This window comes from Carassius auratus, chromosome 14, assembly GCF_003368295.1.
Source record: "Carassius auratus strain Wakin chromosome 14, ASM336829v1, whole genome shotgun sequence".
Classification (NCBI taxonomy): Eukaryota; Metazoa; Chordata; class Actinopteri; order Cypriniformes; family Cyprinidae; genus Carassius; species Carassius auratus.
The window spans coordinates 26,329,037-26,350,823 of record NC_039256.1 but is presented as its reverse complement, the minus strand read 5'-3'; the positions used below and the strand labels follow the sequence as shown (position 1 = coordinate 26,350,823).

At 36.8% G+C, this 21,787-nt stretch overlaps 3 protein-coding genes across 5 annotated transcripts; 1 reads left to right on the top strand and 2 right to left on the bottom strand.

Annotated features, from left to right (window-relative positions):
- Positions 1–982: 982 nt before the first annotated feature.
- LOC113114167 (acidic fibroblast growth factor intracellular-binding protein B-like) lies at positions 983–6,832 on the bottom strand. The gene is made up of 11 exons (XM_026280965.1): positions 6,611–6,832; positions 6,226–6,323; positions 5,941–6,139; positions 5,728–5,854; positions 4,545–4,645; positions 4,150–4,283; positions 2,438–2,546; positions 2,243–2,306; positions 2,081–2,167; positions 1,905–2,002; positions 983–1,382 (listed from the first exon to the last, which is right to left on the bottom strand). Exons 2-11 carry the CDS (start codon positions 6,308–6,310, stop codon positions 1,313–1,315), a joined length of 1,074 nt encoding a protein of 357 aa, XP_026136750.1. The 5' UTR covers positions 6,311–6,323; positions 6,611–6,832; the 3' UTR covers positions 983–1,312.
- A 1,794-nt stretch (positions 6,833–8,626) lies between these two features.
- LOC113114166 (coiled-coil domain-containing protein 85B-like) lies at positions 8,627–10,791 on the top strand. Of its 2 annotated transcripts, XM_026280964.1 has the most exons (3): positions 8,627–8,695; positions 9,226–9,478; positions 9,589–10,791. In XM_026280964.1, exon 3 carries the CDS (start codon positions 9,749–9,751, stop codon positions 10,349–10,351), a length of 603 nt encoding a protein of 200 aa, XP_026136749.1. In that variant the 5' UTR covers positions 8,627–8,695; positions 9,226–9,478; positions 9,589–9,748; the 3' UTR covers positions 10,352–10,791. The 2 variants fall into 2 exon arrangements, with proteins under 2 accessions (XP_026136749.1, XP_026136748.1); XM_026280963.1 differs by lacking the exon at positions 8,627–8,695 and having other exon boundaries at positions 8,873–9,478.
- A 4,827-nt stretch (positions 10,792–15,618) lies between these two features.
- LOC113114165 (fos-related antigen 1-like) lies at positions 15,619–20,582 on the bottom strand. 2 transcript variants are annotated; one of them, XM_026280961.1, is made up of 4 exons: positions 20,187–20,582; positions 19,021–19,281; positions 17,910–18,017; positions 15,619–17,794 (listed from the first exon to the last, which is right to left on the bottom strand). In XM_026280961.1, the coding sequence occupies exons 1-4, from the start codon at positions 20,301–20,303 to the stop codon at positions 17,216–17,218; spliced, it is 1,065 nt and encodes a 354-aa protein (XP_026136746.1). In that variant the 5' UTR covers positions 20,304–20,582; the 3' UTR covers positions 15,619–17,215. The 2 variants fall into 2 exon arrangements, with proteins under 2 accessions (XP_026136746.1, XP_026136747.1); XM_026280962.1 differs by having other exon boundaries at positions 19,021–19,278; positions 20,187–20,581.
- Between the last annotated feature and the right edge of the window lie 1,205 nt (positions 20,583–21,787).

Genomic DNA, 21,787 nt, shown 5'->3' with positions numbered 1-21,787 from the left:
ATATGTTTGCTTTTATAAGGTGACTGTTCTTTCAAAAACAAACACATAAACCATATATACAGTATATAAAACCATATACAATTTCGTTACTAATTGTATTTTGCTATACAAGAAATCTGTAGTTGCCTACACAGAATTACTGGAAGACAGATTTAGTGGCCTAAGAATCTCAAATGAATGACAATCGTTGGAACCCTTATTTTTAAGAGTGTAATACTGAATTCAGAATAGCAACTAACATACTATTTATTTTGGCAGAAGTCATAATAGTATACTAATATAGTTTTTATATTTATATCAGGGACATACAGTATGCTTTTGCTTAATTGAGGCCTTTAACTTACTTGTGCATTCCTGATGTTAAAAGCATCACATTCAAGCTTCATCAAATTATACCAAGAAATAAACATTGTTTTGCTCTGCAAATGACAAAAGGGCAAACAAATCTGTTTGCCATTACTCTTGTACCAAAACACCTTTAGAGTAACGCGGTAGGCCTGACAGCTGTCATTACATACTATTATTGCAAAAACACACATGTACATTGTGCCACCAAGGTCTGACAAATTGTGGCCCCCTACTGCTTTCCCGGGCCCCGGCGGAGCCCACACACAGACCTCACACCCATCATGCACCCACTTACCCTAGTCAAGAGGGGTCAGGAGTGTTTGGACCATAAAGACGCACATGTAAGCCACAACATCCTTTGGACTGTTAGCATGTTATTTACTATTAAGACCCCCAAATTATGTCAATCAAAACAAGTATGATCAGTGTGTAGCCTTGTTCTGAACCTCCATCATTACCAAATATACAGTTTTTTTTCTGTGTGTTTGTTAAATGGGAAAACCCACAAAGGAGAGTTAATGAAAACACAATGCAGACAGTGTCTGAGGAAATCATGCTGTGTTTATTTACAAGTCCTACAGTTCTGGAGGCCAAGAAGTGAAAGAATGAAGCAAGGGTAAAGGGAGGTGAAGAGATGGACAGCTGGTAGGGGGACATATTTGAGAAAGGATTTTAAAAAAAGTAGATGATAAACTGGAAGAAAAAAAAATTCACATCAGGACAAATAATCATCAGATGCATGACTGCAAGAAGATGAGACATCATTAAGATTAACTGTTCTTGTGGCTCAGTGGTAGAGCATTGTGTTAGCAGCACTAAAGGTCATGGGTTTGATACCCAGGAAAACACATACTGGTAAAATAATAAATGTATAGCATGAATGCACTGTATGTCGCTTGGGATAAAAGCATCTCCTAAATGCATAAATGTAAGGGAGAGAAAAGGCAGAAATGGAGATTCTTCTTCAGTCGTGGTACAGTCTAAGGATGCAACTTTTGATAACTCCCATGTACCTGGTCCAGACAGCATGGTGCCTGAGGAAAAAATGAGGACGAGAGGTTTAAAAATGTGTCAGTTTTTTCAGCTTATAAACTGACATTTAAAATGTTTACTTTGATGTGAAATTATTAGAACCATTTGAATGAATGAAAAAAAAATGTATATATATATATATATATATATATATAAAAGTCATTTTAAATTGTAATTGTTTTTATTGTATTTTTGATTAAATACATGCAGGTTGGTAAGAGTAAGAGGCTTCTTTTAAAAACATTTAAAAAACAGTGCACTTTGAGATGAATATATATTTTCCAAATGATTTGGAGTGTTGGGATTTTGTTTGGATAAACAGAAAACCACATTCCACAGTGGTTTAACCGCATAAATGACTGGAAAGGAAACGGAGGTGACTACAGATTAAACCATGTGCATATGATACAGTGACCCCCACTGGTTGCAAAGAGAATTTCTTTTGAACGCAGACCTCTATATGCAGCAATGGTTCAAGAAAAAAATGACTGTACATACTGAACAACACACACAGTGAGACTTACTTGAAGGTGTCAAGGATATGTGCCGAGTTAGTATAATGAGTAAGGTAGAGGTTCATGTCTATTGATGTCCATTTGTCTGATCGACAAGGTTCGATAAACTGTAAAGAGAACGAGGAATTAATGCTTTGTGAGCATATCAGATGTGATAGATGCTTTTATTAAACTAAAAGGGGTACCTTTTCAACAAGGTCGATGAAGAAATCACGAACATCTTTTGCGTTGATTAATTTGGCAGCGATATTTACAAGGCCCCTTGAAAGATTCTACAGCAAGAGATATTTTGAAGTCACAAATCGTGTAGAAAAACATTAATTTCACAAGAATACAAAACCTCTTACCTTAAAATTGGCTTCCATCTCATTGTAGACATTGGTTTTCCCCCGCAGAGCAGTGCACACTAAACTGAGTGGATGAGAGGTTTCATTATTCACACGGCTGACACAGAGGGAGTAAGCATGAAGCATTAGGACATTTACAACAGCCCTCCTCGAACCCCTATTGCTCTTCTCCCTTTCCAAATCACTCACACACACCTTTTGTGTTGATCTAAGAGATCCTTATCTGTGATTAGAATTTTGAGGTCTTTGAGGTCTTGAAGGAATTCCTTATCCAGATCTACATCCATGTCCTCCATCATGTTATCTAAAGGAGAGAAATGGTGGATTTTGAGAGAACAGACAAAGACATAAAAGGAGATCTTTTCTTCTATGTCAATATTTTTCTACACTACACAATTGGTCAGACTGACAGTGTCCATTAATAACCTCAGACTAGATGCTCAAGAACATGCAGATGTCAAATGAATTCATAACATTAAGACGTTAAAGGGGGGGTGAAATGCTATTTCATGCATACTGAGTTTTTTACACTGTTAAAGAGTTGGATTCCCATGCTAAACATGGACAAAGTTTCAAAAATTAAGTTGTACGTTTGGAGGAGTATTTTTGTTCCAAAAATACTCCTTCCGGTTTGTCACAAGTTTCGGAAAGTTTTTTTCGAGTATGGCTCTGTGTGACATTAGATGGAGCGGAATTTCCTTATATGGGTCTTAAGGGCACTTCTCCCGGAAGAGCGCGCGCTCCCGTATAGCAGAGCACTGAGAGCACAGACAATCACTGATCAGAGCGAGAGCGTCGCGAAACGTCACAAAAGAAGTGTGTCTTTGGTTACCAGGGCAAGACAACCCTGCACAGATTACCAAAAAAAAAAAAAACAGCATTAAGGGACCAGTGGATGGAGTTTATTTTTACAGAGCATCAACGGAGTTGTGCAAGTGTTTTTGTTTGTTCCCTGCATTTCGAAGATGCTTGTTTTACAAACAAGGCCCAGTTTGACGCCGAATTTGCATATCGTTTATTTCTTAAGGATAATGCAGTCCCAACGAAAAAGGGTCACGATCGTGTGTTGGAACCGCAGGCGGTGAGTAAAACTGCTTCAAATATCTCTGTGTTGTTAACTTAGCTATCGGCGTGTAAGCACATCAAGTAAACAACATGCAATGTTGTCATCAAACTGCACTTTCCACATGTACACCTTAAAAAAAAAAAAACATGACATAAAGTGGAACTTAGTCATTTTCCAAAACCGCTAAGCAAATATATACAGTTTCAGTACATACCACATAGAGACGTCGTTGCTGATGCTGCTCTAGTTAAATTTCAGCCTCTGGATCTGATTCTGGATCATAAATATACGCTGAATCTGACTGTTAGCCATGGTTTGTTTTGGCGCTCGTGATTCTTTAGCTCCGCCCACACGTCACGCCTCCAGGCGCTCGTGTTTTTCGGGGAAAAATCGGTACAGACTATCTTTCTCTTATGAATATAATAAAACTAAAGACTTTTTGGAGTTATGAAGGATGCAGTACTACTCTATAGGTACTCAAGATTAACAGGATATTGAGTGAAAACAAGCATTTCACCCCCCCCTTTAATGTATCACTCTGAAGAGGTTTATTTTACAACAATGACCAGTTGACTGTATTTTCTCATATATTTAATATATGGCTACTTAAACAGATATGTAATTATTAATAATACAGTAGGATTAATTATTATAATAATAAAATAACCTGAGTGGTACAAGAGACATAATTAAGTAATCAAAATATAGGGAACGGGCTGCCTGGCATAACAGTCTTATAGTTTAGTGGCCATTATACAAACATATTAGACTATTAATCACCATGATTGACCAATTTCAAGTATTGCAGATGGCTGTGTGAGAGCTGTGTAACTGGTCTTACCCACAGCTCCTAGAGTCCAGTTGTTGATGAGCTGCCCAGCACAGAAGGCAAAGTCCTGGAAGGTTAGATACTGCAACTTTTTCTTCCCCGTCTCAAAACGATTATTGGCAAAGAACACTATTGCAGCATAGTCTCTGGAGGAGGAATTGGCAGGATCATTTAGTAAGAGAAGGTGAAAACGCACTAAATCAACACTGAAGCAACTGTTCATGGGATCTTGCATTCTCACAATTTTTAAGAATATACAACTGGAAGAATGGATGCGTATAATGTAACAACCATTCCTTTTTTTGTTGTTGTTTGGTTCCTTATTTTCTGAGCTCACTTCTACCAGATTTCTAGATTAATTAAAAAGGTTTAGAAAGAAGGAGCTTCTCAGGAAAAGACTTTCTCACCTGGCTAATTGATCAGGTAGCAGAAAGTGTTGCCGTATGTTTTCCACCAGGGGGCCTTTGAGTTCTTCCACCACTTTGAACACTCGCTTGAAGTTGTCAAACTGTGTTTAAGGAGATAGACACAAACATTTCATTTCCAAAGGGGTCTTGCAAAAGTATCCAAGCATAAATCTTAGCTACCAATAAGAAGTTTATAGTCTTAGGGTGTGTTTATACTTGGCAGGTTTAGTATGATTAACTGTACACTGGAGAGATTACTCTATTAAACCAAACAAGTACTTCCAAACAAACTCTTGTATGATTTGACTGATACATGATATATATGTTAAATGGACCAAAGACATCTAAACAAACCAAAATCAAGAAGTTATGTCACAAGATGCGACCCTAAAAAGACAAAATGCTCAAGCCTGTTACAGTTCGGTACAGACAGCAGACAGCAGATCTCAATGGGTGCGACAGAATTTGTAGATCTTTTTTTACTCCTTTACGCATTCTATTAGCTATTTGTGGGCTGGTAAAAATACCACCACATGTACTCATATACAACAAGTGCATGTAGCCAACCACATGGTTTTGGATGTTCGCTAAGTTCGCAAAGTTGTAAAAAATGTTTTGGATGAATGACAGAGAATTTCTGTGCAGAGAATCTTATTTCCGGGTTGGTACAAGTTTCAGCTGTTTTTCTCCCGATCGTGGATCTAATGACGTAGACAATGGTGGAACATCTTATATGACCATTTCTCTTGGAAAAGCGTGCCCGCGCACACATCGACCAAAGGAGAGTTCACTTTCTCATGAAATCGTGGCAGCACTGCATAGGATTTGTTCGAGAATGTCTCCAAATAAGAGTGTTTTTGGATGCAAAGGAAAGTTTACTGTGTTCAGCTTCCAAAAGAACCCAGTGTTACATGAACAGTGGATGCAGTTTATTTTTCCGGGGCAGCAACGGAGTGTAGCAAGTGCATTTATGTGTTCTCGTCATTTCAGTGACAAATGTTTTATGAACTAGGCCCAAGTCGACGCTGGATTTGCACATCATTTGCTATTAAAACATGGAGTGATAAAAGACCCCATTCAAGTACAACTGCGTGAGATTTCTGTTTTCTTTTATGCACCAACGGAACAAGGAGAAACGAATTTAATGTGTCAAAACATCCTTAAATGTAGTCATTAAGCTCACCTGTCTTCTGCAGCTCTTCAACGTAATGCCTGTCTTTGTACTAACATCATCAAGGTCTTTTTTGGTTCCTTTGGAGAGCTTCTTTCCCAGAACCTCTCGAACAAACAAATCATCAAAAGCATAATACCTAGAAATACAAAAATACAAATAAATATTTTAAATTGCTTAATAACCCAAACAAATTAAACTGGCAAGACAAAAACCAGTGCATACCTTTCAATGAGCATGGCTTGTCTGTCTGGTGGTATCTGAAATAGAAGCTGATTGGCTAGTTTCGCCGGATGGTGCAAAAGTCTTTCGCACATCTGGAAAGTCCTGTACTGGTCCATTGTGTCACTGAGCAGCACTTCTGCACTCGCCTCACACTCCTCCATCACACCTCCTTCTATCCGCACCTTCACTGCATCATTCACTATGAGGACGACCACATTGACAAATATATTATTAACTTCCTAACCAGATATTACAATACTCACAGTCTCATGGATAATACTCTACCTGTATATCCATTCAGCCATAGCTGGTACACTTCTTTGTCCATTATGGTGGTGTTTCCAACAAATACATCCAACTCCACAGACATCTTGACATATAAACTGTGCAAAGTCACATAGTCACGGTTAATTGATACTAAACAGATGACTGTAAAATTCAACGTTACTTAATGAGTTGCAAGGATAAACTGGTATTTAGGTTCTCATTCTGTGATACTAAAATCAATTACAAAACTGACAGAAAGTATCTATTCTTCATATAGAATTGCAGCTACGGCCATTAACTAATAATGAACTAATTAACTAATCCATAACTAAATTTAGCACACCACAGACATGCTACATTACCATGTATTTTACATATATAAATATATACTACGCGGACTTACCAGACACAAGCGTGTTAACGCGACAGCTGGTTTTTAATCACATTCAGATTTCACAACATTAGCTCTTGTTTTGGTGTGTCTAATTCTTTCGACTTTTGACTACTCGTCAAAAACATAAACTTATCTTATAGGTAAGCGTCCACGCTATTTAGAGATTATTAACACGAGTTGATCGGGTACCATCAAGTAAATATTCACCAAACTGTCACATCTAGCGACTACTTCCATGGCAACAGCACAGAAGTCGTGACTACTTCCGGGTGTGAGCCGCATTCATATTACGTCACTTTCATGTGACTGTATGATACTGTAGTTTCTGTTGACGAGGGTTCGAGTATCATCAACAGCACTTTAAAAAATAAAAATAAAAATCCCACTAATAGTTTTTAGAACATTATGATATTTAAATCTCTGTAGAAGTGTATGCTATAATATATAATGAAAGAATATACATTATAACATTATGTTTTTAATTTATATTATATTACTTTATATTAATTAATCTAATAGACCTGGGGTGCGTTTCCCAAAAGCATGGTTGCTAACCTGTTACCTGGCAATGGGAAATTGTATTGCAACCAACAAAGTTGCTAACTTAGTTAGCAACTATGGTTTTGGGAAACGCTCCCCGGGTTGAAGACTGAGCTCACCATCAACTAAACCTATAGGCCTGGTTAAATAGTGCAGTTTGTGACTTTGATATAATAAAATAGGAATGCTTAAACATTCAAATTCCAAAAACATGAATAGTTACATCAGCTGTAAAGTGAGATTGTGGATCATTGAATATATTCTACTTAAATGAATGTTAATAAAGTTTTTGATTGTGATAAAATTACAAATTAAATGCATTCAATGAAAGAATCCATGGTGATGGCTGCAGCCTCTTTGTGAAAGTAGGTTGTCCCGTTTAATTCCCGAGTTAACCTAGAAACTGAGAAGTTAATGACATCACAATCCTGCCCTATTAGTTCTTTGTCATGAGCCATTTACTAGAAGGAAACTTCCCTGCTATAGCATACTGTCATGATACGAAACCATCTGGGTCAGAAGTGTCAAATTAACTAAACTACCTACTTTCACATAACCAAGTTCACTAGATAATTGTATTTCTTTATTTAGACTTGTACATTCATGTGCCAGTAAATAACATAAGATTTTACAAGATGATAAATTGTAACATTTTAATATATTATACAATTTTTAACATACATTACAGTTTTAAGTAATTACAAGACATGCAACACATGTATTTTCTAAAAATCCTAAGTGGACTTACCTGACACAAGAGTATTATTTATTGTTAGTTATGATGCATTTGATGATTTGATTGTTTGAGAGGTAGGCCTACTCTGCTGGCTCCAAATCTGGAAAAATATCACATTTGGATTAATTAATTTAGCAGACACTTTTATCCAAGAGACTTACAAATGAGAAATAAAACAAGTGATTCATCTTAAACAGGCAATAACATGAGAGGGATTAACAATACAAAGTTTCTAACATGATCTAGAATAGTAAACTATAGAAAGGGGAGAGATTAAAAAAACTGTAAAATCATGGAAGATTTTTAAAGACTCATGATGCTGTCAGGTGTGTTTACAGTTAAGTCATTTCTTAAATTTCTAAGAAGCATTAGACTGACAAAGACATTCTCTGAATTTACAATTTGTTTTATTCATATTTAAGTGTATGACCACGCCATCATGACCAGATTATTGGGATATTTCATTACAATAATGTTAAATGTTTAATCCCTGCAGCCGCTTAGCCAACATAACTTAAAAAAATTCAAATGGCAATTAACTCTCACTGAATCCACCAAAGGGCACAAGTATGTTTTCAACACTGCCTTATTATTCTGCACCTCTCCCCTATTGTCTTGCATGCCGTTGTTCACCCCTCCCTCTCGTTTATCCGAAACTGTGGCCTGTTTCCATTCTCACTCCAGCACCCCACCCCCCCCCCCCCCTCACCCCAGGCCCTGGTTAACACCCCACATTGTTACATCCTCGTGCTAGCAATTGTGCTGGAGAGCTGGGCGGAAGGATGTGGCTAAATACCTCGGCTTAAAGTAGAGAAAAGGTTTTTGTCACCCTTTGCATTAGTTTTGTGTGTCCCGTGTGTATGCAGTCTCATCTAGACCTCACTTCAATAGAAACCTGGTTTAATATCCTTTGCTATGTATCTTTAGTGTGTTATATGAGCATGGTGAGCTTTAGACATTAGAAACAGCTGTGAGAGGGGAACTCGTCTACCATCCAGGATACAGTACAGATTTTTACGGTAAGGGAAGAGGGGAGGGGGTGAAGAAGGGAGGGAAGGAGAGCAGGAGATGGGGGAAGACATCACTGCCTCGCAACCACCATCGCCAAAGGAAACACTGTAATCTCAAGGAACATCAACGAATTCCTCAGGAATCACCACGAAGGCAACCACCATACATTTCAGCGTCGTTAATTCGGTTTATCCGACATTGTTTCTTTGTAAAAAACCCGTGCAATCGCATGCGGCACTATCCAGCCTGTCCTAGATTTCGACTCTTATTTATTTTTTATATTTGCAGCGCGTTTTATGCCTAACGCAAGCGACTGGATGTTTTTTTTCCTATTTAGACACTAAATAGCTCCGTGGTTGTTGTGCACTGGAAAAGCTTTAGGGCGGAGAGAGACGGATGCGGACGGACATCGTGATCCCTGATAATACAGAAGAGAAGAGATGCTCCACGAGGATTATTTTAAACCTCCGTGTTGACCTCTCATCCCAACCCGAGGAACAGGAACAGACACGATTGTGCTTCAGAGATTCCCAGAAGCTAAATAATCAGAAATAAATGCTGCCCGTTACAATTTAAAGCACCGGAGAGAGGTAGGCCTGTTTAGTGCGGTTCACTCAGGACGTGTTTGATATTTTAATCGTTAAACATGAGAAAAAAAGCCATAGGCTATAAGAATTTTGTGTTTCTCCCCTTATTTTAGGTTATAAATAGCAGAGCGAAGAGGAAATGGAGCGTATTCTTCGTGCCTGGATGAGGAATGTTGCCATTCATTTACAGTGACTGACATCTCATGTGTCTCGTGAGAGTTATTTTAAGGTTTACCCGCTGTAATAACAATTGACGGTGATTCTGTGTACAATATGGGGAGCGACAGTGAAATACTGAACCGGGAGCTGTCAAAGATGTCCGATGAAGACTTGCTGGCTTGTTCTAAGGAAGAGCTGGTGAGTCGACTCCGCAGAGAAGAATCGGAAAAGATGTCGGCTCTCATACAGCGCGGTCGATTAATCAAGGAGGTCAATAAACAACTGCAGGGGCATCTGCTTGAAATCAGGGAACTCAAAGTCATCAACCAGAGGCTGCAAGAGGAGAACCAGGAACTTCGGGATTTGTGCTGCTTTCTGGACGACGACCGTCTGAAAGTGAAGAAGCTCGCCCGTGAGTGGCAACTATTCGGTCATCACGCTGCTAAAGTGATGCGCGAGGACCTCGGCGGATACCTCAAGAAGCTCGCTGACCTCGAGCGGATGCAAGACGGTCTGGTGAAGGAGAACCTGGATCTGAAGGAACTTTGTTTGGTGCTGGAGGAAGAGTGCGTGAGCAGAAGTGATTCCAGCCCTGGTGGCTCCACGGATCTCAACATACCGTGTATGGTGGCCCGGGACGTGGGTGATGGGAGCTCCAGCACCGGGAGTGTTGGCAGTCCAGACCAGATGCACTTGGTGTGTTCACCAGATGACTGAAGGAGAGGAGCAGAGCCATATTACTTTACCCTTCTCTCTTGATGCTGAGACAGACTTTTTATGTCTAATAAAGTAGTTTACATTTTCTGACAATGACATCTCAGCTATTTCGGTGGAAATAGACCAAGACTTCTAAAGCCGGCTAGTTTACTCATGGCCTTTTGACGCCATAAATACAGTTTCTCTATATTTCAGTGATTAATATTTTATAGTTGGCAGACCTTTAACACTTGAGTGAAATTATTGGGTGCCAGGCAAAACAGAATTATTTTTAAGCTTTAAGGTGACAGCCTTTCCTTTCAGTATCACTCATCCTGCTAAACCATCTTAAAAGGATGGTTAACACAGAAATTAAAGTTTTTTGTCTTATTAACTCCCCCTGTTGTCGTTCCAAACCTGTATGACATTCTGTTGTGGAACACAAAAGAAGGTGTGTTGAAGAAATGTTTTTATCCATAATGTAAAAGTCAGTGGTGTCTAAAGCAGAATTAGACCCTATTAACGGAACTGCAATAATAAAAATTGAAAAATTGAAATACCGTATTTTCCGCACTATAGGGCGCACCGGATTATAAGGCGCATAGAATAGAAGATACTGCAATCAAACGTTTGACTGGGTTTGCATTATGCATCCACTAGATAGAGCTGTGCTAAAGGGAATGTCAACATTTGACAGAGCACCTTGATCCATATATAAGAGGCTCCGGATTATAAGGCGCACTGTCAGTTTTTGAGAAAAATTAAAGGCTTTTAAGTGCGCCTTATAGTGCGGAAAATACGGTAAATAAAAAAAATATATATAATTTATTTTTACTATCAAAAGTAATACTAAACACATTCCGGCAAAATATGTGACCATGGGCCACAAAATTTTGGGTAGGTTTTTTAAATTGATATTTTTACATAATCTGAAAGCTGAATAAATAAGATTTCTCTGGTTTGTTAGGATAGAACAGTATTTAGTTGAGAAAATCTGTAATCTGAGGCTGCAAAAAAAAAAAACAATTGATATTGAGAAAATCAACTTTAAAACTGTCCAAATTAAGTTCTTAGCAATGCATATTACTAATCAAAAGTTAACTCTTAATATATTTACACTAGAAAATTTACAAAATATCTTTATGGAACATAAATGGTTACTTGGTTAATGGTCAAAGTTATTTTAGGTCAAAGTTGTTTAGCTTCATGTCAAAAAAAGGTAATTAAATTGGGGAATTACTAAAATGGACAAAAAAACTGTATTTTTCATAATATCTTCTTTTGTGTTCTGCAGAAGAAAGTAATACAGGTTTGCAAGGAACGTAAATAAATCATTTTTTATTTACTTTATTTTTAAGATGGTAGGTTTGTTTTTAGAAGATGGTGACTGGTTTCTACCTGGTCTAAACTAGTCGAAAACTATTTTGACCAAGATGACCAATTGGTCTATAAGATGGCCTTCCGGCTTGAACTTTCTAGGAACCATCCACCATGTTCCAAAAGCTTCAGATTTTCAAGTAGGTCTATTAAATTATTAATAGCATTATTTGAATGTATGATTTTCCAAGTGTTTCAGGAATGTTTCCTCTCATCTCATGCAGGGGTTGTAGATAGGGGCAAAATATTTAGTTTTGGGGCTGACATTTTAAACAACATTGGGAGAAACTAACCATACTGCTAACTTGTTCCAGGTTTTACTGTGCACTGATCTGTTCACAGGCTGATGTTTCTCCTACGATGCACTATGACAGGGCTGCAATGAATCTTGAATCTTTAGAGATTCACATTTTTACTGATTAGAGCCATATACTATGTAGTGATCTGTTAAGATCATTTACAAAAAGCACTGAATCTTTTTCAGCAATGGAGAGGAAATAGTATCAAAGGATTGTGGAAAGCAAAGCCTCCATTGTAAGCAGATCAGGTTTTTTGACGAAATATGCCTATATCACGGAGGCCCAAGAATGATTCACTGGAAATGCACGTTACAAGACCACTTTTTTACAATATGAGATCTTTTCTTGTTTGTTTTGAACTGGACAGTAGAATTCACTAGATGTAGTGACGTGTGCTCTACTAAACTATGTTGCTGTGCTCTGCACTGAATCCAAAAGGAACTATCTTTTGCATTAACCCCACTTTAACTACACAGCTGTACTGTACAAAGCTTTTTGTGTTCAATTGTTGCTTTGCCAAGACTTTAATTAATACACACTGAATTGACACTAATGTTTGGAGGGGAAAACATTGACATGTAGTTTTATAATGATTGTGCTAGATATTGTTATTATTATTATAGTAATTTTTGTTGTATTTGCTGCATACTAAAAGACCCTCCTACATAGGATTGTTCTGTTGTACATGTTTTAAGTCCAAATATATGATCAGTATTATTTCAGTGACTGCACTTTTATAGCTACAAGACCCAGCTCTCTGATTGGTTAGCGTTTGCTTTGTTTCAAGCTATGCTCATTGTGTGTGAGATAGCTTTAAATACACTTGACTGACACACCATGTTCTGTTTTTGTCTTTTTTCGTCATGCTTTCACTCTGCATGAATATATATATACATATATATGTATAAAGACATGTTGATAGTTAATTGTTTTTAGCAAGGCCTTTTAGTTCAATTCTAAAAGCATTGCCCTTCAGGTCAGGGTACGTGTCTTTCTGCTGTGAAATGTTCAGTGGCTTCTTAAGGAACAGTTGTACATCTCTCAGTCATCATTGTATTGTGTTGCACAAAGAAAACTACATTTACATTTACATTTACATTTATTCATTTAGCAGACGCTTTTATCCAAAGCGACTTACAGATGAAGACAGTGGAAGCAATCAAAAACAACAAAAAGAGCAATGATATATAAGTGTTATAACAAGTCTCAGTTAGGTTAACACAGTACACGTAGCGTGGGATTTTAACTAATATAATAAATAAAAAGAAAAACAGATAGATTAAAAAAAATAAAAGAATAGAGCAAGCTAGTTAGAGGTCTTTACACATACACACACACATACATATACAATTGCATAATAAATGAAAAGAAAATAGAATACAAAAAGATAAGAAAGGTAGTTAGATTTTTTAAAGAATAGAATTAGAATAGTGAGTGTTAAAGTTAGAGGGTCAAATAAAGATGGAAGAGATGTGTTTTAAGCCGATTCTTGAAGATGATTCTTGAAACTACAGAGCTTTAATCATAAAACCAAGCATTTATCATCTATATTAGATATATTATTGGGAGATATATTGACAATGGATAATAATGCATTTTATGTATGTAGCCGGATATACAGTTATAAAGATCTTTTTGATTTACATTACAAGCTAACACAATTTCATTATACTGTTTGGCCATATACATCTCATTAACTTCACAACATTGCATAATTTGCTCAGTTTGGGGCCTCTGGATAAAACGTAGGTGTTTTTCCCTCCTCCTCAATAAAACCCTGATTTCTAAAATATAATACTCAAAATCCCAGCTAACTGGGAACGTTCTAAGAACTTTGGTTAAAATTCTGTCAAAGTTTTCTTAATGGAGATGTTCGTCCTGTGATGTTAATAGAACTTTCATTCAGAGTTATGTGTTCTTTTAATAATGTTCTCAAAAAAAAAAAAAAATGCTGTTAATGGAACGTATTTCTTCTGAAACATTATAGTTGAACATTTGTCCATGTCTTTTAAATGTTACAGCTATATTTATTAATATATGCAATACAATATTTGTATAACCAAGAAAAAATGTTTTTAGAATAATAAAAAAAATTGCATTTTGAACATTCAGAGAACATTTAGAAAATGTTTTTACAACTTAATGAGAATGATAGAAAAAAATGACATATTTTTGGTAGCTGATGATAGCTTAAGAAAAGATTTTCTAAATTGTCAATAAAAATAGACTGTTCAATAAACTGTTCCGTTAGGGGGGAAATTTTGATTTTTACAGCAATCTTTTCATGTCAGGCTTCACGGTGTTGACGTATATATTACAGCTCAGAAAGGACTTCTAAATAACATGGATGAAAATTTCCCAGTAATGTCTTAATGAGGTCTTAGTCATGCTGTAGTTTCACTGGTTTATTTTTGGCATGCTGTTTACACAGCCAGAACAGTAATACTTTCTGTGACTGGCATACAGAGGTCCTTTCAGCAAAACATGTGCTTGCCAGATCATTCAGTACAAACTCCCTCTTCATTATCTTAATCATATGTTCTCATGTATTCTCTAAGTAGCTCAGAGTGATAACAGAGGGCACAGTGTGGAGGAAATATGGTCGCCATGTTTATTTAATTTGTTCTCTATATATTCAGCATGACTTGGCCTCTTTTAAAGTAGATGTTCTTTCACTTTAATACTTTTGTTCTTTAAAGTGCCCCTATTATGGATTTTTGAAAATGACCTTTCATGCAGTGTGTAGCAGCTCTAAGTGAATTAAATATTTAGTCAAGATACAACTATTTGAAAATCTGGAATCTGAGGGTAAAAAAAAATAAAATAAAGAAACATCAAAATATTGAGAAAATCAAAAATTAAGTCTTGATATATTTACAGTAGGGAATTTACAATATATATTCATGGAACATGATCTTTACTTATTGTCATAATGATTTTTGGGGTAAAAGAAAAATCAATCATGAGCAGCTGTGGCCTAATGGTTAGAGAGCTGGACTATTTACCAGAAGGTCACAATTCTCAAGTCTCGGTGCTGGCAGGAGTTGTAGGTGGAGGGAGTGAATGAACAGTGCTCTCTTCCACCCTCAATACCCATGGCTGAAGTGCCCTTGAGTAAGGCACTGAACCCCCAGTGGATCCCTGGGTGCTGGATAAATAGCTGCCCACTGCTCCGGGTGTGTGTTCACTTCTCACTGCTGTGTGTGTGCGCACTTGTATGGGTTAAATGCAGAGAACCTATTCTGAGTATGGGTTACCATATTTGGCAAATGTCACAACTTTCACTTTCTCTTTTCATTTTGATTGCTACAAATATCCCCCAGCGACTTAAGACCTTGCATGCATGTCAACCTGTTGCTGGGGACTCCCAGTACCAAAATATATATGAACCTTTCATAACCCAATATGGTCTGGTTGTCCCAGGTATTGTTTCCCAGGTATTTTCCATCTTTTTGTAACCACAGACTATGAAGTAATAAGGATTTTTTCATACATATTCTCATATGCTTGTCACACATAGCTTGTCTCTCACCATGTAAATTCTTCCCATAAACAGAAACATGAAAAATACAAGTTTATCCTGAGCAGAACTTTATTTGTTTTTATTTTTTTGTATAACAATTAAAGATAAACACTCTTTGTGTTTAACAACTGGTTTCAGTTCAGTTGTGTTTTTGACTCATTAAACATTGTCATCAGGACATCCTAGGAGGAAACCTCTCATTTCCTCCCTCCTTGTACCCCTGTGTGCTGCAAGAGATTTGCTTTTTCTTTAACATCACTCGCTAAACATTACTTCATTGCCATATTATTTATGTACCCCCTGCAATAAAATTACAGCTATAAGAGGGTTATATATCAACTTCAATTGATATTTTTCATACAGTATCAAAATCAATAGACCACCTCATTTTAAGGCACTCTAGTATTTTACAAAACAGCTCAGGATCATAACATTGTTTTGTATTCCCAATAGCAGCACATATTTTAAGTAATTGTTTATTAGATGTTAAATAGCATGCAACATTTCTCCTAATTAAAGGAAATAACATCAAATCAGTAAAAAATCTCTTGTTTTCAAAAATAAATACAACTCCTTATGTGGTCAAGCAATAGTAGTGTACTCAATACAGCATAAAGTATATATAATTTACTTTGACTGGCCTGTGAATCACACACCTTTGCACTTGTAGTGAAAACATCCTGTATAGTAACAGTTTAAGTGTTTTGTGAAGGTAAAATATCATTTTTGTAACCAGTGTAACAGTGAACTGTCACTGAAGTGCACATTTTCAGTGTTGGGTTGTGGTGTTGCAGACATTGTATGTGAAGAACTAGGTAGGCTGCATCCCTTTAGTTTTCTTTAAAACTAGCTTATTCAGCATACAATGTTATTATAACGCTGTATTTCTTAAAACCATAAAATAACAAGACATTACACAGAGTAAATCCACAAACACGTGCATAGCAAATTCTGAATCCACATTTCAGTTGAGACCTGAACATCTCTAAAATTGGTAATGTAATAATAAATAACATAATAGACCCTCTTTAAAAATGGCTTTCCTGAAGTAACTTCCTGAAAGGCATAATGGTGATAGATCTACACTGTGCTTTCACTCTAAAAAGCAACCTCTTAACCTTTTGCTAACAGGCCAGATTTTTAACTGCTACAGTACCATCACCAATACACTAAATATGAAGTAAATTACTATAAATCAATAATACTAATATTAATGCCACTACAGTCATACATTACGGCTGAAAAGTCAGTCGGTTTTCTTTTCAGTGTTACATACTTATGTGCTATAAAAATTTCAGTCTACTTCATATGAAGGATAATAATACATTACACTTTGCACTACACATGCTTAAAGGTGAAGTGTGTCATTTCTACTCCACTAGCGTCACCGAATGACCTTTTCCTGAAAACGTACTCCATCTGTTATGCATTCATGCCTACGAATGGCATAGTTGGGTCTCCTTACTATGCTAGGATAGGAAAACGTGTTTTAATGTCAAAAACGTTACACACATCACCTTTAACTGGTGCTCCTGTATTCTTATAATGCATTCAAGTTGCTTGGTAATTGCCATTAATAAAGGTAAACAGAATACACAGGTGAAAGCATAACATATATGCTTGTATGTAGTAGTAAGGACACTTTTGGAAATCACAAAGACATTTTTCCGCACAGCAGATGAGAAATTAAAGGGTGAGGATGGTTGGTGAATTGAGAGAGTGATCTGACTGATCTCCACTGCTGCTGCTGCGGCGATGAGCGACGCCACACGGCTGAGGGTGTTGAGAAGACTGGCTGGTACTGTGAGAGCCGGCGAGATTGAGAGCTTGGGATGAAGACGCAGAGCTGGTATCCAGTGAAGAAGAGGGGTAGCTGAAGACAAGGCTGGCCGTAAAAGGGGTCAGAGATGGAGTGGAGATGAGGACAGGGGTATGAAGAGACTCTGTTTCCAAAGGTATGCTGGTGACGGTGGAGGCTGAAGCAGGAGGTGGGATGATAATTTTGGGCTTGGGTTTATTAAACTTAAGCTTGGCGTGATGCTTTGATTCTCTTGAAGGTCCAGGAAGATCAGTGTCCACAGGTTCAATCTTGATTCCACTCAGCGTCGGGAGGTCACCGTTGGAGTCAGAGTCTGAATCCGAGTCCTGGACTTTGCAGATGGGTCTATGGGCTTCAAGAACCAACTCAAGCTTCTCTTTCTCCTTCTGAAGCTCAGCGATCTCCTTCTGCAGACGTGATTTTTCATCCTCTAGCTGGTCAGTTTGCTGTGAAAGGAAAGTTCAAATGTTCAGTTCAGGTCCGAGTAATGCAAATACCTTTTGATTGAAGCAAAACAAAAAAAACAAAAAAAAACATGGAAATTAAGCAAAATTAACTTACATGTTGCAATGTGTCAGTCAGTTCACGTCGACGATTCCTGCACTTAGCCGCAGCCATTTTGTTACGTTCCCTTCTAATTCTACGCCGCTCAAGTTCCTCAGGGGATAGCTGGAATGAGAAAGTAAAGCAAATCATATAATATATCCATTCAGTAGTCTCACATTGTACGCAACTTTAATGAAATATTAAAAAGTAAAACAAATATATAATTATAATAGTAATAAATAAATAAAAAATTATATTATAAAATAAAATAATTATAATTGTGAAACCCTATGTCTGATTAGAATCATCTGAACCTAATTGGTCAAATCAATTTTAATAGTTGATAAACGTGAAAATACTGCCACCTAGGGGATGAGATTTTTAATTTCATTTTCAATTGACCAAATACTTTGAGGCAATGTTGCAATTTTTTTTTATCTCTGTAATTACTCCGTTATGAATCTGTTTATATTCCCTTAATTAATTTCACACTCTCTTTCTTTTGTGGGCATCAACTGTAGTTTCCTGACCTTAAATTGATGAATCACCTGCAAACACCCTAGTGACTCAAGTATGAGTCATAATATTTAACTCCAGTGAATCACATGACATCCCATTTCCTGTCTCACTATTACACTCTCACCCAGCTATATTCAAGACTTGGATGCATGAGTCAGGCAGGATTTCATGAGTTAATATTGAAAGAGCATCTCTGGGTTAAATCTGGGTTTGATACTGTCTTGTAAATAGCATACTATAAGATCGTTACATGTTAGTAAGTCTTTTTGAACATTCAAAATTAGCATTATAACTGTTACAAACTTAAATAATCCCAAATGAAATTCACACCCTGAGTGTATCAGCAAACATGTTCATGCATACAGCCAAGCCATGCACTAGAGACAACAGGATATTACACATTTTGGGTCTTGCACACCTTGATTAGGGTCTCATCTCATCTTTAGATTTACACGCATGGCTGGTTTTGGTTTTGGCCAAGACCACTGGCAGAAATGGACAGGATGACAGGTGAACATAGTGACAAACCATGCTGTCACAGTCTCCCGTTGTGACTCATCACGGCCTCATCACGTAGACAAACTGACAGCTATTAAATTGGACTTACATGTTCATCATTTCTGCTTCTCGTTGAGCTGCCAACAGCCATAGCTGCTCTAATAACACCCGGCCGGGACTGATGTGATTGGGAAAGTTGAGGATTCATAGATTGGATTCTTGGCAGCAGTGGGTAGGATGGTCGAAGTGCCCTGGGAGGTCCCGGGGCGCCTAGAATGGAGGGCTGAAGCATCCATTGAAGGTCCTGGTTTGAAGTTATGGCATTGAGACTGGGCACAAACTGATTGGATCCTGCCACAGAATACTTCTGCTTCAAAGTACAAGAGACACAGACAATATATATCATAGGTTACCAAGGCCGTGGCATTAGATATTTAGGGAGGAGGCTTTATTATATCTCATTATGACTCAAAAACCCATTGTTGTTGTGTTTGCAGAAACACCCAGATATGAACACCAACCTGAATCATTAAATATCTTATTATTATCCCTTCATTACTATCTACCCTGGTCTCTGTTTTTGCTTTATTTATTTGGCCATTAATCCTAAAAAGGGGCTCTTAAATCTACTCTATCCACAGGAAATTCCAATCCTAATTCTAGTCTAATTCTAATCTTTAATATATATATATATATATATATATATATATATATATATATATATATATATATATATAGCTTTTTAATGTTTTTGTATTCTATCGGTTTTCTTTTCATTTATTATACAATTAACAAAAGCAAAAAAAAAGACCTCTAACACTAGCTTGCTCTATTCGTTTTATTTGTATTTATTATATTATTTAAAAGCCCCTGCTATGTGTACTTCGTTAAGCTAACTGTGACTTGTTATAGCACTTATAAATCATTGCTCTTATGTTGTTTTTTATTACTTCAATTTGGATTAAAGCGTCTGCTAAATGACTAAATGTAAATGCAATGTAGAAAAGGCATTTAAAACGTGTTTAAAATAAATAATAGTATGTTGAGACATATGAATTACAACTAATTTCTAAATGATATTTTGAGCACTAAAGCATAATATGTTAAAGTTCATGATTTAATGTTACAAAATGTTACTTTTTGTCTTAAAGGACCGATTTATAAAATGACATTGTATCTGTCAAATGTATTATTATTCATACATGTCTCATACTCATCTTGCATTTTAAGAAGATTATAACAAATTACTTTAATAGACATGAGATAGACGCGTACCTGTTGTGGAGTTGTGACCGCGCTTGTCGCGAGAGTCGCGGAGCTCGAGCCTGATCCGGAGCCGTTATCTGGGAAGGTCCGATCGAATCCTCTGCCCAGGTTTCCGTAGTTGTACATGTATGCCGCTGACTCTTCAGTAATCCGTAGGAAACTGTTGACTAAAGCTGTGAACTCTGTGTCACTGCCTACTTTTCTAGGTCTGCTTTCCAAAAAGGTTCCTCCTACTTATATCGCTGACAGTTCACGCGAAATTCAAAAGCAAGTTAAAAAGCCACCTTATTGCGGGAAAGAGGACGAATCCACCACGATACACTTAGGGGAGTCTAGCAGTACCTGTCAACATTTAAAATGTTCATATTGCCGACAGAGGTAGAATAAATTCAAAGCTAATATTTATAATTTGTGTAATACGATTCTATCTTTCTGTCAGACTGGTGGTTCGCCAGATTATAAATAAGTGATCAAGAACGGTACAGTTTAGCTCCTCCCTTCTTACGGGAATTGGTGCAGCCAGTCTTTAGAAATGACGTATGGTCACATGGAAGATTACGTATGTGACCATATACGGGATTTTCCGGGAACTCCTTCTGTTTGAGCTAGTGATAGGCGCTCTCACAGTAATGACAACTCTTAATCGAAACCTGAGCGTTTTACAACAACCTGAGCGTTATTTATTGTTTAGTTATTCATACGGAAAACTGTTAAGATATGAACAGTTTCTGTACATATTAATTCATACTATTCATTTTCACTTTGGATAAAAGCGTCTGCTAAATTAATAAATGTAAATGTAATGTAAATGTACTAGCACGCGAGTTTGTGTTAACACTTGGTAAGCAGTATGTGGTCTACATTTAATTGGACACACCAACCAATTCACATACTCTTCCCATGAGTAAATACTACAAGTCGTGTATAAGGTCTCGGCACGTTCCAGTGGAGAGACCACATTAAAGCACCATACAGCGAATGAATGTCATGAATGAATGAAGGCTCATGAAACAATTTTCACTGCCTTTCACCATTCCGCTGAATCATCCCTACCGCAGTAAATAGGAAAATGATTCAGCTAAATGGTGTCAGGCAGTGAAATCTGGTTTCATGACCTTTCCTTTTTGTTTTTGAAAACCACAAACTGTTGGGCATTTCACTGTAGACCTGCAATCTGGTGTATTTTGAGCACAAATATTTTACAATCACAGAGCAGATAAATGAAGCAAACGTGTTCTTTTTAGGTAAGTTGCTCTCAGCCCAGTTTCCTGTTACAGTGTCTGAAAAGCACAGTGTGTGATCATTTATGTGAAATGCTCAGTATACCTGATTAATATATATATGTGTGTGTATATATATATATATATATATATATATATATATATATATATTTGTGTGTGTGTATATATATATATATATATATATATATATATATATATATATATGTATATATATGTATATATATATATATATATATATATATATATATATATATATTACAAAGGGACATTTCAATGTAATCTATGATCAATCTTTATTACATTTGGAGGATTTCTTTTTTTTTTTAAAGTTACCCTAGTCCCATTGACATCATACTTAGTTGCTGAATT